The sequence below is a fragment of the Rousettus aegyptiacus genome, unplaced genomic scaffold (assembly GCF_014176215.1).
Source record: "Rousettus aegyptiacus isolate mRouAeg1 unplaced genomic scaffold, mRouAeg1.p scaffold_m13_p_12, whole genome shotgun sequence".
Taxonomy (NCBI): domain Eukaryota; kingdom Metazoa; phylum Chordata; class Mammalia; order Chiroptera; family Pteropodidae; genus Rousettus; species Rousettus aegyptiacus.
Window position 1 is genome coordinate 32,286,533 of NW_023416287.1, and position 18,703 is coordinate 32,305,235.

Consider the following 18,703-nt stretch of genomic DNA (forward strand, 5'->3'; position numbering starts at 1 on the left):
AAAAGGATTTCTATCCAGTATAAAAGTTTGATAGAGAAAAGAATGATATATGATACAGGTAGCAGTTAGAAAAGATATTCCAATGAGAGGGGGAGAACTAAAAATTCTTGGAAGTTACAATACTAATAAAAGTTTCAAATGAAGGGATGCATATGGAAAGGAAACAGCTGAAAACTTACCAATCCAGAAACTGAGTGAGTTAAGGAAACACTCTAGAATGTACAGCTGAGAAAATATTGGAATGAAAATAAAGACAATTGAGATTTATCCCCAGACATATAAAAACCCACCTATTATGATAAAATTTAATGAAATGAAGGAGTAGTAAAAACTTCATAACTAGAAGGGAAAAAGAATTTTTTTTTTTGTCCTGAAAAAACTTACACAAAATTCAGAATTCCAAGAACAAAAAAATCCCTAAAGCTTCTGGAGAGGAAAAGAAATCTAGCTTATTTGTGGTGGTTTAAAGATCAACTGGCTTTTTCTCATGAAATGAATGAAGCAAAATCTTCAAAATTCTGAGAGAAACATTAATATGAACCTAGATCTATATTTGCTGGAAAACTAGCATTCAGAAATGAGAACAAAGCATTTGAAAATCCAGTGACTCAGAAAATTCCTAGCTACAGACCATCTCTGAAAGAATTACTCAAGGATATATTGGGAATAAACAAACAAACAAACAAACAAACAAATAAATAATTGAGTTTAAGGAAGAGAAGATCAGGAATCCAAGAAGTGGAAGCAAAGATGTCAGAAAAATATAAATTCTGACATAATTGGTTAATATGAATTTTTATGAATTTTGAAAGTGTAATGATAAAATACAATTAAATTTGAAAGAGCTACTATTATCCCATTTATGTGCATTATGAATATAATTATGTATAAGTATTAATGTTAATCAAGTCAGAATTCATCACCTACTACATGCCATTTACTGTGCTTGATGTTTTCACATATAATACAAGTTTTATTACCCATAACAAACTTGAGAAGCAAATTTTTTTTTCTTTTTTAGCAGAAAAGGAAAAGTAATTTGCTTAAGTTCACTACTTGGTGAGTGTGATTTTCTACCAGGATATGACAGCTTGTTTTCTTGTTTTTTTTTTTCTTGATATTATGCTATCCAATTATAACTATACAATCTAGTGACTATCTCTTTCTGATACCACTAGACATTGTTCTGTAATATTATTTTCCTACTCACACCAAATCTGCCCATGTTTTTACTCTTCGTGTGTCTCTCATCATAGTGCCTCTGTAGCCACATTACCATATCATCTTAGCCATGGCCTCATTTCAGAATAAAAATGGGAATTTTTATACATTGGCCTATGTAATAGTATATTACTAGAGAATCAGTCAACGGATATTATTTATTTATATGTATTTCTTTCTCTTTGATATTTATTAGTTAATTATCAAAGTTTCCATGCAAACATTTTATTTTTAGCATCTGAGTTATTATGAAAAGTTCTCTTGGTTTCCTTTGAATGGTTTTACGTTAATAGTTGCCACAAAACAATCTTGTAAAGGCACATGTAGACCTCTTTAAATCTTAATCTCGCAATGAATTATGTTTGAAAGGCTCAATGATATATTCTCTTTCCCTCAGTGATTCTATGTCATATCCAAAATAGGTAAGGAAGGAGAAAGAATATTTTTAAATGGCTGCCTTGGTATCGGAAAATTAATTACCTTCAACTGTACAATTTTTATATGTTTTTCTTCTTAATCCTTCTCTTATTCTTGGCTCTCTACTGAATTTTATTTTTTATGTTAAGGATAGATTTCAGAAGACTTAGTAAGCAATAAAATAATTCAGACCTTAATAGTTATTCTAATTTCTCTATTTCTGTCATCCCTACAGTCACCCAGAGTGAAGGTACTTTGAATCAATTTGGACTCTTCCTTTTCTCTTTTCTCACCCACCTTAAAACCATCATCAAAATCTTTCAGTTTACCTCTTCTAAGTTTCATGAATTATTTACCTCCCTTTTCATTCCTGCCAACCTGGTTTAATATTAGCTGGTCTTCTTTTCTTTAGTAGTTCCCAACTCATTCTGTAAAGGAAGAAGCATGAAGAAGCGAAACCATTGTCATGGAAGCTCCCTTTCATTCTCAAGAGGTTGATAAGTAGAAATGACCTAATCACCATCTCACAAAAGAGGAAAGAGAAATTAGTCTAAATTCTAAAGACTGAAAAACAGACAAAGGTTGCATTTAGTTAAGATTATTCTTTTAAAGTTGCCTTAAGTCACATATAAGTTGACGCGGAGAAATACTGTTTCCTAAGTCCAGTACATCTAATTTTCTCTATGTAGTTGACAGACATCATGGTCTGTTTCTTCAACCTTAAGGACAGATAAAGTAATTAATGATATCCATTTACATTAGGCTAGGAAATATCTATATTTAATTACTAGATCTGCACAACAAGAAGCTCTACTATAACAGTTCTTGAATTGTGGTCTGGAGACCCTTCTTTCAGGAGGTTGGTGAGGTCAGTGCCATGTTCATAATAATACTTTGAGGTATTTGCATTTTTTATTCTCTCTCTCTTGGATGTACAGTGAATTTTTCCAGAGACTACATAATATATGATTAAATCATTTTCCTGATAGTTAATCGTATACGTGTGCTCTTGTTTTCTTGTGTGATACATATGACCCACCAAAACAGAAGGTGTTTTGAGTCGTTAATGATTTTTAAGTGTGTAAAGAAGTCCTGAAATAAAAAAGTTTGAAAACAGCTACTGTGCACAAGGAACTAACCATCTCTGTGAAGCAAGTGGGGATGTAGACCAATATCCTGGGGTCCAGCAACATAAGCCAACCTATTCGTCTTATGCTAGAGCAAATACCCATTGTAGAAAGGTTTAGTGACATTGTCTTTATTATTTAAATATCTTGTCCTTCTCACTTTCCCTTATCCTTTTTTTGTATCCTGTTTTCATTTCCATTTTTCACTGTTAAAATGTGTAAGTTAATTCATGAAAATATAACTTCACAGTATAGAAATATTCTACATATTCTTTCTTTTAGAATCTATGTTAATCTAATTTTTAAAAATATTCATCCTTACATTTCCTAAATATAATATTAAGCATAGAGCCTACTGTGCATGTGTATATTATAAGAGTAGAACGTAAATGAGAGTACAGGTGTAAGAAGCTGTAGTCCAGAACTGTCCTATGAATGCACTGGTATCAGAGAGAATTTAAACCTGGTTTATTTTGATGGAGAAGTAAGTTCATTATACCCAAATGTCACTTTTTAAAGAAATGTGAACAGTGATCCCATTAATCTTTTGAGAAGATATGAAGAGAATCTGTCATTTTTCATTTTGTGATTTGAGAGCCAAAACCAATCTCTAGAACAAAGCAAATTTATTCTAAACTGAGCTATATGCAGATGAGGAAAATGACACATTTAGAAAATGCATTTATTATCTCTTGTAAAAAAAAGGCAAGGGAATCATGACACATTTTTTTTTCTGTCGTAAGTCTTTGGAAAGACTCTCTTACCTTTTGTAAAAGAGTGTGATCATGGTAGAGTCTCTTTTTTTAATCATCTATAGTTAGTTATTAAGAAATCTTTGATGAGGCTTTGCTAAGTCTTTCTGTAAAGAAACAAATTTTCAGTTCTATAAAAATTTTTGTTGAATTATCTGAACCAGTTTAACTACATCCCATTGCTTGCCCAGTCTACATTATCCTTTCTACCCCATTTTTTTCTCTAATACAGTATATCTTTTCTGATTATATTGGTTATATTGAGCAACTTCTATTTAATCACCCACAAATTTACTAATTATCCCTTAAGCAACTGTTACCATAGAGTTATTGGCTTTATGGTCAACTCAAACATAGATTTATCATGTTTCTTACAGCAGAAAAATAGTCTCCACATGAAGATAGGAAACACGGAATCATAATATCACAGAACTAGAAGAAATATCACAGCATATATATAGTCATATTTAATCGTCTCCAATGACAGGAAATGCTCTGCCTCCTCAGGCAGAAGACTGTATTATTGGAGACCTCAGACTGATGAAATCTTCTTGATTGTGAGTACAGTAATGTTGATGTTAACAATCATATAAATGATCAAATCTAAGTGATATTGGAGACCAAAAGAGGAGAAATTAGTTTAAAATTAATTTAGGTATTGGAGTTCAGGAATCATATCTTTGAGGAAGGCAAATTCTCCATGGGTTTCAAGGAAGGGGAAGGATTTTGAGGAGCAGAGATGGGGAGGCTCTCTTGACACCAGGAAATGTCTGGAGTCAAAAAAGCATAAGACCTTTTTGGTGCATGTTAATGGAGCAATTGCTCTATGGATATGACATATAGTAGATTCTCAATAAATATTCATTGAATAAAGGACAGAATTAATGACTGAGTGAATGATTGCAGTAGAGTCTTTCTTGTCCAGAATTGCAGTGATAAGGAAGCTATAAAAGAAGACTGATGACAAACAAGCACAGGCAACCTTAGCATCTGCCTACATATCCTGACATTGACCCCTCTGCACACTTTTGTCTTAGCCTAGATTCTGCATTTGTAAAGTTACCATTGAGTGGGAAGTAGCATTCATTTATTTTTACCCACTACATAGGATTTTAAAGCCTACTTTTCCCTTGTGTCTTAATAAAGTATTGGTTTTACATTTCTCTAATAAGGCTGCAAATTGCTGCCATCCCTTGAACCAGAACAAAGACCTTATTATTATCTTCTTTGAAAAAGTCATATTGTCTATCTGGACCTCCACCTCCTCTCACCCCTGCTATTGGAGCCTGAGAAATGCCATGTATTTGACTCACTTCCTTCTAGGACATGTTCTCTTTGGGTTCATTCTAAAATGATGTGAATGTTGGAATTTTGCAGATAATTCAGCTTCCCACAGTCTCTCTCAGACCCCTCTCTGTTGGAAATAATACTGTAGTGATGCAGATACCCCCCAGCACCCTGTGGAATCTCAAAGGTTCTATAAATGACTGACCATGGATATCCCCTATACATAAATTTCAATCTGTGTTGTTGAAATGTACGGTTAAGTGTAAAGCTCCAACTGAAACAGGACACAGTCCCATCAACAGGATTGACCTTGATAGATCTTTGGCAGGAGAGGAAGAGCTAATAAACAACTAAAGATGATCTTTGCTCCTTCTTTTTTTTCCTTTTTTAACAAAGAAGATGACATTTTGGTAGAAATTGCTCAAATAATATTTGATAATTTAAACCTCATAACTTAAGCTTAAGACCTCACAACTTTGAAACCAATACAGCATGAAACATATTATCAGCACATGATGTCCAAAAATACGGCTATATTATCACAATCTCATAAAAATGAGATCAAATCTCAAACCGAGCTTGGCGTATGTATTTATTCAAGCTTTAACAGTGTATTCTGTATGCCTTGATCAGCTGCAAAATGTAAATATTGCTTAGCGACTGCATATTTAATCTTAAGACCTGGATATCTTGTTCAGGAAACTAAGCACCAAGGAGGCTAAGAGAGGTAAACCCAAAGCTCTTTGTAACTAAAAACCGTGGCGGGCGGGAGTGGGGAGGAGGTTCGGGGTGGGGAGGCGGGCGGGGGGAAGGTCAACTCACAGATTCACAGGAAAATGGACTAGAAAATAACATGGTAAGTGCTAGTTTATTCCACATTCATACAAAGAGTTGGATGACTGTAGTCTTTCTGGACGTGGAAAGAAATCCATCATGCAGCTGAAGAAATGTGTGAGAGAATAATCCAAATTTAGAAACATGCTGCAGGGCAATAGTTGAAATACATTCTAACTGATGTCTGCTGCAGATTGAAAAGGAACATCTTATGGACAATTGATTGTTTCTTGAAATATAATAAAAACAAGCTTTGAAAATGTGTATATGAAAACATTGACCTATATGGAAAGAAAAAGCAGCATTTACTTTGTAATGTGATCAGGTGGTAATTCAATTTCCTGCTAACTGAACTTCAAGTATTCTGTTTCAGGTCATAGATTGGTGGTGCTTATCATATAAATTGGCCAATAAGATTTACAAATAATACCTTTAGTACTTGAATTTGTGGTTGTATCTTTAGAAAAGAAAATCAATTTAATTCCATGCATTAGTTTTCTTCTTAAAATTCATGCAATTTAAATATGATTGACAGGGCATGGCATCATTATGCGGTCTGTTAGATGGACCGATTATGCTTATGAATACAAGAGTGCAGTGAATGAAAGCAACATGTAATTGATTCTACACTTGGTCTGGCTGTTCATTAACAGTTTGAATGTAGCACAGTTGCTTCTCAAATGGAAAACGATGAGAGCAACCAATATATGTGCTCTCTCATTTGTTTTGAAATTCATTATGTTAATATTTTTTTGCAGAATGTTTTTGCTGCATTTGTTTGCCAAGGATAAGTCTGACTGAATCTTTGTAAATAATGCTAGTGCTTTCAATATTTATTTGGGATTCCAATCTCACATTTTTCAATTTACACTTTTGGAAATGAAAGTGGGTTCTTGCCCCCAACCCCTTTAAAGAAAATCTTCTATCTTACCCTCCTTTTCTACATAGTTCAGACAAATTTTCTAGGATTAAATGAGGTGGGGGGGAATACGATGAGGTAGTTATAGCTTCAAAACAGAAGAGCTGATTTATAGACTGATAGATTTCAGAAATAGATGAGCAAAAACAGGTTCTATTTGTCTTGCCACGCTTTAATCTGATAAGCACAAAGGGGCCCGCCGTCTCATCTTCCGTACCTCTTCAAGGGGTTGTATTTGAAATATTGATTAAAGGTACAAATTTCATTACTGTTTTCTTGGTTTTCCTCACTTGTGAGGGAAAGGGCTTCAAATACATGAAAGCTGCTTTTCCTTTCTTGAATGTGGAGCTGGATTATTTCATAGAAAAAAACAATACTTTTATTGCTCACATGGAGATACGATGTTGATTCTCTAATAGTCATCCCTGCCCTTTGTCCATGAGTTTCTGCCAGATTTTAAGACAGAAGAAGCAACAATACTGGTGCTGTTCTATATAGGAGCTATAATTACACCGTGATCTCTAAATTAGATTATATTTACAATTAATAAATGTATTAATCTCATATTCTAATCTTAACTTGATTTTTTTTTAAATCAAATCAGCAGTTCACTTATCAAGATAATAGTTCTAAGAACTCAGTACTGGTATTAGATTTTTTCTGTATAATGAGAACTTTTAAATTTTACTCTCTTAGCAACTTTTAAATATACAATACTGTATTATTAAATATAGTTAGCATGCTGTACATTACACTCCCAGGACTTTCTTACTTTACAACTGGAAGTCTGTACCTTCTGATCACTTTCATCTAATTCTGCCATCTGCTTCTGGTAACAACCAATCTGTTTTCTGTATCTGTAAGTTCATTTTTGTTGTTATTTTGTTGCTGTTTTAGATTCCACGTGGAAGTGAAATCATATAGTATTTGTCTTTGTCTGACTTATTGCACTTAGCATAATACTATCAAGTTGATCCTTGTTGTTAAAAATGGCAAGATTTTCTCCTTTTTTAATGGCTGTGTATGCATGTGTGTATCACATTTTATCTGTTCATCCATCGATAGGCACTTAGGTTATTTCCATGTCTTGCCTGTTGTAAATAATGCTTCAGGGAACATGGGAGTGCAAATATCTTCAAGTTCCTTCAGATGAATACCCAGTAGTGGAGTTGCTGAATCATAAAGTAATTCTATTTTTAATTTTTTGAAGAACCTCCATACAGTTTTCTATAATGGCTGCATGTCAGTAGATTTAATCATATCAGTTTTTCTATGGTTTCTTATTTATCTATCACAAGACTTCGTAATTGAAAAACATGCTAAGCAGAACAAAGCCCCAAGCATCCAGCGAGTCCTGCATTTTAAACATTTTAAAATATGTTCACAAATTCTTTTCTACTCCTCCCATCAAGGATGGGGTCTTTGTGTTTCCACTTGAAATGGGTGTGACTATTGCAACTAATAGAGGTAGTGATAAATGACACTGTGTGACTCCCAAAACTGGGTTATAAAGGGTGACACAGCTCCCACCTCTGGTACACTTGTTCTCGGTTTCCTGAGCTGTTGTGTGAGCAGTCTGACTTCTCTGAGGCCCCCATCCTGTGAGAAAACCCAAACTAGCCCACATGGAGAGTCTATGAGACTACATGAAGAGGAAGAAACTCCTGTCTGGACTTAAGCTGTTATAGCTCACCACTGTTCCACTGCTGGCCACAGACAAACTGCAACCGTGTGGGAGACCCTACGCCAGACTTTCTAGCTGAGCTCTTTCAGACTTTCTGACCCAGAGAAATCACAAAAAAAAGTAATAATTTTTTTGTTATTATGACCATATTTTGGAGGTAATATTTTACACAGCAATAGCTAAATAGTATCTGCATGTATACAAAGTATGAGGCTCAAGTAATGGAATTCATGATAAACATGCCAAAATTTATATATACAAATTTGTGTCATTTCTTTCAACAAGTAGTCACCTTGGGGAAAGTTTATTCATAATCATACTGTCATTGTGATTCGTGTCTTCCCACATTGATCTGTGACTTTAGGCATATTATTCTGCCTCTCTGCTTCTCTTGAATAAGGTAAACTAGATTAAGCAGTACATATATATATATATATATATATATATATTTTTTTTTTAATTTCTTAAACTTCAAAATTCTTTGGTCATTGAGATACCTAAGAATTATATGCCTGTATTACATTTCCACCATAAGATACATAGTACTCAGTTTGCATATTAAATTTATAGTAAAACTTTAAAGATAGGTACTAGCCACATATGCAAACAATGTCCCTTTCTCTATCATTTAAATTCTATTTTTATCTGAAAATAACTTTTATATAGTGAGATTATTGAGAGTAGCAAAATGAAGGAAAGATACACCTAGTGGAGTCATTCTGTTAACTCCTTTGGAATTATATCTCTCTTAAGGATATTTTTATACTTATAGTGATATAAGATCATTTTTGAAAAGCACATCAATAGTCTTTATCTATTGCAGTAAATGGTATAAGGAAACATGGTTTAATAAGCCATATACTCCTTATTTCAATGCTTTATTTAATTTTTGAGTAAAAGATGTGCTCATATAATTTGAACATCAAAAATATAAGAAGTAAACGTTAAAAAGTCTATTTCCCATATTTGCCTCCATCTTTGCGGTTTTCACTACTCCTCTAGTAGGTAACCAGCAATTAGTTAATTGTTTATTAATTCTTCCAGAGGTGTTTTACGCAGGGATTAGCTAAAACAAATGTGAATTCTTTCCAACACCTATGGTGTTTTCACACTAATGTAGCATGCTAATATCATACTACTCTGCATCTTTTTCTTTTTTTTCTTTACTTTCTTCTTCTTTTTTTTTTTTTTAATGCCTGCAGCACCTGATATTCCTAGGTGATCTCCCATCCAAGTATTAACCAGGTCAGGCCCTGCTTAGCTTCCGAGATTAGACAACATCGGGCACGTTCAGGGTGGCATGGTCATAGACTCTTTACTTTCTTTTCTTTCCTTCCTTCCTTCCTTCCTTCCTTCCTTCCTTCCTTCCTTCCTTCCTTCCTTCCTTCCTTCCTTCCTTCCTTCCTCCCTTCCTTCCTACTTTTGTAATATGTCTATAATATCTTTCCATATCTATACATAAGGCCTTCATTGTCCTCCTTTTCATATAACATATTTCATTGTATAAATGTACAATTATTTTACTAGTCCCCTACTGATGAACATTTAGCTTCTTTTCAACCTTTGCCTATTATATACAATGTTGCAATGAATGACTCGTTTAAATGACATTTTGCATATGATTAAGCATATAACCTATAGGATACATTCTGAGAAATAGTACTATTGGATCAAAAGGAGTCTACATTTGTAATTTTGATAGCTATGGTTAAAACATTCTCTCTGGGGGTGGGGCCAATTTGTACTTCATTGTATAAGCATGTTTGAGAAATTTAAACCATGACTAATGCTCATTTATCTGGATAAGAACGAGACTATTTAGAATACATAGATCAATTCTTCACAGGCGTGCAGAGGAGGACTTATATTTAAAAGCAGCAAGGAATCTTACAGGCTGTCTAATTCAACTCCTTCTTTTGCTTTGAATATGGAAGCGCAAAGAGGAGGGTGACTTGCAAAGGTCACACAACTGGTTAGTACATATCTGGGATTTTTTACTTATAATCATATCTTAGATCTAACGGTCTAGTGTTCTTTCCAAACCAGAGCAGAGATGATAAAAATATAACAATAAACATTGAAGAGCCTCCTTCTGTCATTCCTGCTTATGTGTTCAAGATACCTGGGATGCTGCTATTGATGCTAGTGGTAATGATTACCATTTCTTGAGCCTCTGCATGCACCAGGAATCAAATTAAACACTTATGTTTGCATTATCTTATATATGCCATGAGATCCACACATTTATGTGAAAAATAAAGCATTGTCCATGGATTGAATGCATATATGTCACATATATATGACCCCTATGAAGGTGCTATTGTGTTTAATGAAATAAAAATTAATACAAAGCATCATTAAAGGTGTAATAGCTGTTTGTACCTAATTTATTCTCAATCAATGAATTCTGAAGCTATTATTGTAAAAGAGAGGTCTATAATGTTATTCAAATTAAAAATGGATACTTATACTCACAAGGCTCATGAGCCACTTAACCATGTCTGAGGTTTCCTTTAACGTTACAGACATCATTCTGTACTCCATCTGTCTCCATTAGAAGGTTAAATATTAGTAATGCCACACAGCACAGAAGAGACCACAGAGATAATCAAGGTAGCTGATTTGTGTTGCAGATAGGAAACCAAGGCAGGGACCAATAAGTAATGGCTTCATCTGGGGTACTCAGTGAGTCAGGAATGGAGATGGAATTAGAAGGAGGATTCCAGAATGAATTTTATTATAACAGAAAAAGAGGAACTCCTTGGTGTAGAAGAGTTACTCACATGGACTATGAACAATTAAAATAATAAAGGGAATTTATTTTTGAGCATCACATTGACTTACCTTCAGCTTTGTAGATCTGAGAGGTCATTGCGTTGGTTGGTAATAACACTTGATTCTGGACATTTAAATTTAGTATAGAGCGTAAAATACAGAGATTAATATTTTGATGTTGGAGAGTCTTGTTTATTGACTATTCTTAGACTTTTAAGTTAAATGGAGAACTGAAGAAATGCAAAGAATAATTTTTCATAAATTTTATTTAATTTATGTGAACATTGATGGTTAAGAGGAAAAAAAAAAACAAGAAAAAAGTTTATTATGTCACTATTTCCTGATCTCATGGGTTCCTTTCTCTCTCTTTTCTCTCAATTCATGCCCTTAAGCCTTGTTTTTACTTGGCTCAAGTAGACACATCTTTATGGTCCAAGGTAACAGGCATTTATTCTTGACCTTCTTCATCCATAAAATAAGAAAACAAAGGTCACAGTCCTTTGTTCCTTTCTGTATTAAGTGTTTGATGTACAGAGGCAATTGGGAAGCAGGGGAAAAAACAAAAGGGAAAACATGGACTTCACCTTCAGCAATGCAATGAGAATGCCGAATTTTTCTGGAACATTTCCCAAAGATTAATTTGCAGAAACTTTGTCCTATGAGGTGCTCTGCAAAATACAGGTTTCAGCAGTCAAATATATTTAAGAAACAGAGCATTCTGTATCCTCATCATGGAGACTCAAAATATATCCTCACACACTAAATGTCCAGAGAGGTCCTGCATAAAAATAACTGGTTTGACTTAGTTTCACCCAGTGATTCTCAAATTTAATTGACCATTAAGCCAATATCTGACTAGACTCATTTTGGAAAATGTTGCCGTGTCAAATTATCATACCTGGGCACAAACAACAAGTAGCCACAAAGGGGAACATAAAACTAACTACAATCTTCTTCATGTAAAACAGAACTACTGTAAAATATAAAAAACTTCACCACATAGGATAGAGGACTTGTATTGTCTCAATACATGAAACTCTTAGGTGTTACTATTATTACAAAAAGAAAATTATTGTGTGCTTTTTTTTGGATAAATGCAACTTAATCCCCTTTTATCTTTTCATTTTAATATAGCAGTTCTCACTTTTTTAAAACCACATTCGCCTGTGAAATAATATTTGCATGAGCTCACTGATGACGTTGCTGCCAATTTTGATCACAAGATATCATCTTTAATATTATCTGATAATGGTTTAATACTGCCTTACAGCAAAAGTTGAAATTGCTATTTGGGGGATTTTCTCAAACATCAAGTAATACTCTTGACATTTAGCAGGCAATCTACAAGATTTTTTTTTTCTTGGTGACTTATTTTCTGCTGTTTAAATTTCATATGCAATTTAAAATTATTCTACAGTTAAATTTTTATAATATGTTTTTATTCTCTCATCATTGTTTTTGAAATCAAGTAGTACTGATTAGCCAACATGAATAATGTCATTTCATTATAATATTCTAACAATATGGAAGTGAATTTGTCTTTTTTATCGAAGTTGATTATTAGTTGTTGTTACTTACATCAGTGAAATGAGCTAATCATCCAGATTAACAGATAAGACTGGAAAGCAGGAGTTTTAAGGCATTTTAAACTAATTTGGATTAAAATTCATTTTTTTATTACTCTTTATTGACTTTAAAGTTAGGACAGTTTTTTTTCATTATGACTTGAAATTTAAAAGTTCGTGTATATGTAGATATTAAAGAGATATCACGTTGGCTAGTTTTATATGCCAAAAGAAAAATTGGGTTTATGTTTTAAACATAAATAGAGGTAGAAAAGTATAGATTGCTTTTTGAAAGTTTCAATAGAGTAAAAAATAGAAATTATGTAGTTATCTGAGACTGTTATCCCTAGCACACCCCACGTATGTAAGAATCGGTAAGTTGTACTTTAAAATTGGTAAGAATGTTTTAAAATTATTTTGTTCAAGGTTATTACTGATCGTTATAAATTCTTTTGGCATATTTTCAGAAATTTCCCTTGTTTATTGTGTACAATGCCTGAAACTATTGTCTTATTTACAATTAAAGTGACTTATAGCATTGGTTCTTCCTCCCCATGTTAATTCAGAACTTTATTTTTCAGGCAATTATTTCTTAGTTTATTTCCCACTAAGGTTTTGTCTTTTTCGAAGGTGCCAATTATTCATATCTCATATTATAATCTGTCTCACTTGGATCTGGCCAATAACGATGTAATAATTTATTGGTAGGGGATTCCTTTTCACAATTATCACCTTCCTTGAAAATTGCCTACTTTAGGAGGTTGTACTATGAAAGTCTTTTACAAGAGAAGTATTTGCATCATCAATATTTCTTAGCTTGTTTGTCTCCAGGCTCCAACACAAACACCTAACATAAATAAAGCACCAATTATGTGAAAAGTGAAAAATATCTTGCTTATCCTATTTTTTCTTCTTTTTGTATTTATAGATGTCATCCATACTGTAGGGCCAATAGCAAGAGGCCATATTAATGGTTCCCACAAGGAAGACCTTGCAAATTGCTATAAATCATCTCTGAAGCTGGTGAAAGAAAATAACATTCGATCAGTTGTAAGTATTTTATGTTCCTTTTTTCTTATTCTTTTTCAGCATTTATATTTTAGAAATCGATCTTGTCCAACCATTTCCAAAATTCTGAAAACTAAGTTTAAGGATCTTAGTAAGTGATGTAGTTTATTGGTTATCATGACTCCACTCTTTCATAAACCCTAAATATTTGCTAAATTGTTCATAATGTTTTGGGATTTAAAACATCATGAACAACTTAGAATTCCCAAACTTGAACCATCTCATCTACTTTCTTCTCTCATTTTGCCATTATCTTTTGAAGAAACTGTGTGTGTTTTTACTTGAGAGTTGTTATTCTTTTAGATTTATTTTCCTCTTTCTAAACTAGTACTCTGTAGTTGGGTATGCCACATTCCTTCTAAGCTTTATCAATTTAGACAGAGTTTAGAAAATGTGGACTTAATCTATTTTTTTACCAGTAGGCTGGGATGAAAGGGAGTCTTCTCCTGTTGGATTTGGAGGTATTTATTCACCTGCTTTTCTTTTACAACATGTATTATGTTTATTACATCTCAATTACACAAGGAAAATAAAACTATGAGAAAAATGAGAGTGTTATTAATGGGTGCTATTTTTACACTATTAACCCAATAGTGAGTTAATTTGGGGAGAATTCCTTGGATCTTTTCACATGGAGTATAACTTGCTGAAATTGTGGAGCAAGAAGATAGTTAAACTCTTGACTTCTTAGAAGGGTGAATGAATCAGCATTGCTTGGGAGTTCACAAAAGGAGTGGTTTTATTATTTTTATGAAGGACCATTGAGAGTCAGACACATTTAGATAAGCTTAACTATCGCTGTACTTTTCATGCATAATTATAGTTATGAAGTGTCTTTTTCCATGTATGTTGGTTAGTTTGCTTAAAATAAGAAAACTTTTTGCAAGCCTTTAAAATTTTTTCCATGTATGTTGGTTAGTTTGCTTAAAATAAGAAAACTTTTTGCAAGCCAGTTATACAGACTTTAAATTTTTTTCATAATTATTAACGGAGGTAGATATTTTATTTCACTCTGATTTTTAAAAATATTTCTCCTTGAAAATTAATCAATAAGTAGGACTATTCTGTCTGAGAGGAGAAAGCTCAGTTCAAAGAGAATGGAGCAAAGCGAACTGCTAAACCATTTGACTAATTTTGTTCTCTACAGGAAAATAAGGAAAATCAAAACAGGTATGCACATGGAGAGAATAATTAGAATTTTGTCAATACAGCTTATTGATTTAAAAAGGCACGGAGCTGAAATGCTTGGAAAACTAGTTATGGAAAGAAGTTTTCAACTTGGAAAATATGGACCTTGAGATCTGAAGAGAATTTGCTAATGAGTTCACTAACATCTTTCATGATTTTTTTTAAAGCAAATAAATAAGAAGAGGCTAGCTCATTAGAAACAGTGTAAAAATAGCATCCATTAATAACATCTCATTTGTATTAATTAATGGTATTATTGCTAATATTACCAGCTAATGTCTGTGTTGACAGCACATGGCATACCACACACTTTTACTGTTCAGTAGATACATTGAATTGAATTAAATTTAATTATAATCTTGTCACCACATGTAACTATCTTAAATTTGTAATCTAATTTTTAACTTTTCAAAAACACTCTCCTATTATTAGGGTTTCTTAAATTATGTTTGCTTTTACAGCAAAGTTACAACAATGAATAAGAAGTAACCAGTTAAGACGGAGTAGCAGATATGTAACAGTAGCTATAAGCCTATATGGTAAATGCCATAATGAGAATATATTGGTCTGGATCAGAGCACAGCTAGGCGGTGCTGCAACTACAAATAACCTCAAAATCTCAGTGACCTATATTCAGAAACTCTGGCTGTTGGACATGACATCATCTCATAACTGTTCTATCTGGAACTGACAACCTCCTCAACCATATAACAAAGACTTCGCAAATTCATGCCTGAACTTTTTTACATTCTCAGCTTAGAAGCGATACACATCATTTCTGCTTCCATTTCATTTGGTCAGAACTATTCATATATCCCTGCCTACCTGCAAGGGGGCCAGGGAAATGTCCATAAGTGAAATATTTGATGAGCACCACTTTTCTGCCAAAGTTAAACCAAAGGCTACACAATCACAGCTGGAAGGGTTGGAGATAAGTACCTTACTCTAATTTCTCCAAAAAAAAAATATATTCGTCAATTTTTTTCACTGCAGATAAAACAAATAGTATGATTTTATTTATTTAATAAATATAGATATAGATGTAGATATCTGCATCAAAATGTTTTTAGGTATCTTCTAAGACCCAGAGAATATAATGGTTGTCTTCAAATGTATAATTTGTTTCTATCTCCTGACCATCCAGACAAGTAAATAGACAATATCATCTTTTCCATTGTTTGACTTAATAGTATAATCACTAGTTCTCTCATCACTTTTAAATATCTTCCCACAGATGCCTGACATTCTATAATTAATACATAATTTATGATGGTCAGGCATTGTTCTTTCTCTGCAATTTTCCTTTAAAATGCAAATACTCATGAGAACAGCAGATAATTAATTTTCTAATACCTTAATATGAAAGAATTTATCAAATTACTTTTCACTTTGGCAGGATAAATTAGAGGATGATAAAAGTACTAAGCACTTCAGCCTAAGGGAGGAGGAGAATTGAAAGGGAGACTGACATGATATTGGGAGAAACAAAACAAAGTGGGATACAAATAAAGTTCATTTACCTGCCATTTTTGCTAAAAGGAGACACTTTTTAAATAGAGAACAGGGAAAAGTGATAATCACACATAACTATCTATAAATAAGGTAGTTATTTGGTTGTTGGATGTGGTATTTGTGGATAAAATTTTCCTTTTGAAAAGATAATATTCATTTTATTAATTTAGAAATTAATTGATACATCTAATGGTTGACTTTACAGTAGCATGTCTCTTGGCTCTTCTATGAATTATTAATTAGAGTAGCTTTATTAAGACCACAAATGTTTAAATTTACAATGTTAATCATGATTCTTGCTCTAATCTTACCATAGTTTCAGATAAAGGAAAATCTGAGAATATATCAAGCTTCCTAGAACTAGTTTGTGCAAGTACCTTATTGCTTCCAACTTACTTCCAATATAATTCAGGTATTTTTCTCCAAACATGAGTTCCCCTTAGGCAAAATTCAAATGTATGCAAATTTTCTTTTATATACATTCTTGACAACCTTGAGAATGTTAATTCCAGTATAGAAAAAAATGTAAGGCACCATGTAGGGGATAATTAGAAATAGAACGAACTGGAAATGGAAATAGGGGGAAAAAATGAAAGAAAAATCAAGGAGAGTGCAGATTGTTTTTTTTCCAGTAAAACCTTAGGGAAGATAAAGGTAGATGTCAAACAAACAAACAAACAAACAAACCCAACAACAACAACAACAAAAAACAGACTTGAGAAATGAATAATCAGGCTGGTAGAATAAGCAACTGAATTATTTTGATTTCTGGGACACTGCTAAGTCCTGAGAAAATGGAAAGGGTGTGGTGGAATTGAAGGAAGACAACACATATACAGAATATTCTCTTGCATGTGTATTACCTAAAATAAACAAATGGAAATTGTTCTTACTGTTGAAAATTTGTTGAAACCTCAAAGGTGAGTGTAGGGGTGAAGGATGGGAGAGAAAATACCTATTGAGCAAGGACTGGTAAATGGAAATATAATACTATATCCATTATCACTAGGTGCTGATATAGAGGATGGCATAGATATTATCTTATATTGTCTACATTCTTTTTGTATGTGAGCATAGAAATATTTTGGAATTATTTTTATGTTATTATTGACCTCTGTTTCTCTTTTTTACAATATGATCATACATTCCTCAATGGCAAATTTTTCTACCACCAGGTTCAATTTTAGGAACCTAATCCATACCATTCTAAAATGATCCCAGTTATTTCTTTTCAGCATCAATTAAAAGGCATAGATTCATACTGGTCAATGTTATTAGGTATTCAAGAAGGCTCTTTTTAACTGAGAAAATATGGTGAATTCAGTTTGACATTCTTTGAGTGAGGACATGTAATAATAAAATACATGTTTTTATTAAAATTATCATAAGCTGAATATGAACCAGATGTTACTTATGTGAAAAATTATTTCTCATGAAAAATATAACTAATAATATATTAATTTGATAGTTTTATGTGATTACATACAGACTAAAAGTTGGGCATTTGTTTAAATGGTATGCACCAATGTGATGATCATATAAGCATCATGCTAGATGATTTACTGAATGGAAAAAAGTTGTAAATCTTCACTGGTAGGAAACACCCAATGCTAATAGAGACCCCTCAAAGCTAACCGATGTTCCCTCTATGAGTCATAGATTTTGAGAAGTAATAACTTCCAATGGAAGAGATGATAGACCTACAAATTCAGCGATACCTCTAGGCATTTCGGCAATAAACAGTTTTGGAATTCTGCATGTAATTGTTTCACTGTGGTGTAGGTTTTCATTTTAAGGCTTAGTCAAGTGAATCTTATTTTCTTATACAAGTTCTCTTCTGAGAGGGTTGCCATGGCAATGAGTTCTCAGTCTGAAATTCTTAAACGCTGGTTTTATTTCATTATCTAAGTTTCCATTACAGGGCACATCAATCAATGCAGTCCTTTCTTCAAGAAGACTTCTGCAGCCTTACAAAAAATGACCTTTTAATTTGTTGCCTCCACTCCTCTGCCTAACTTGCTATCACCATTTCCCAGCCAGCTCTTCATCTCAAAGTGTCCTCTTCTGTGGAGCCGTCAGTTTGATCTTTTCACATTTTGTTTTAGGCAGCATCTAGTCTCTGTTCTTAGCTACCTCATTTATAAAAGGATGATGCTAAGTCTGTCTTTTCTAGCTGGAGTTCTAATAGCTGTGTGACTAATGATACTATTAATAAATAACAAGAACAATAGCACTTTTACATTGTGCTTTACAGTTTACAATAGTGAATTCTTATATATCATCTCATTTGGTATTCAAATCCTCCAGCTAGTTGCCTTTGTTTGATTTAGCCGAAGAGGGGGCAGGGAAAGGCT

General features: G+C 33.1%; 1 protein-coding gene across 3 annotated transcripts in view; it reads left to right on the plus strand.

Annotated features, from left to right (window-relative positions):
* The window catches only part of MACROD2 (mono-ADP ribosylhydrolase 2), a 1,752,897-nt gene that overhangs the window by 1,016,926 nt on the left and 717,268 nt on the right, over positions 1-18,703 (plus strand). For all 3 annotated transcript variants that reach the window (XM_036229035.1, XM_036229037.1, XM_036229036.1), the window contains exon 6: positions 13,510-13,631. In XM_036229035.1, coding sequence (XP_036084928.1) covers positions 13,510-13,631 — 122 coding nt within the window. The remainder of the gene's footprint in view (positions 1-13,509; positions 13,632-18,703) is intronic.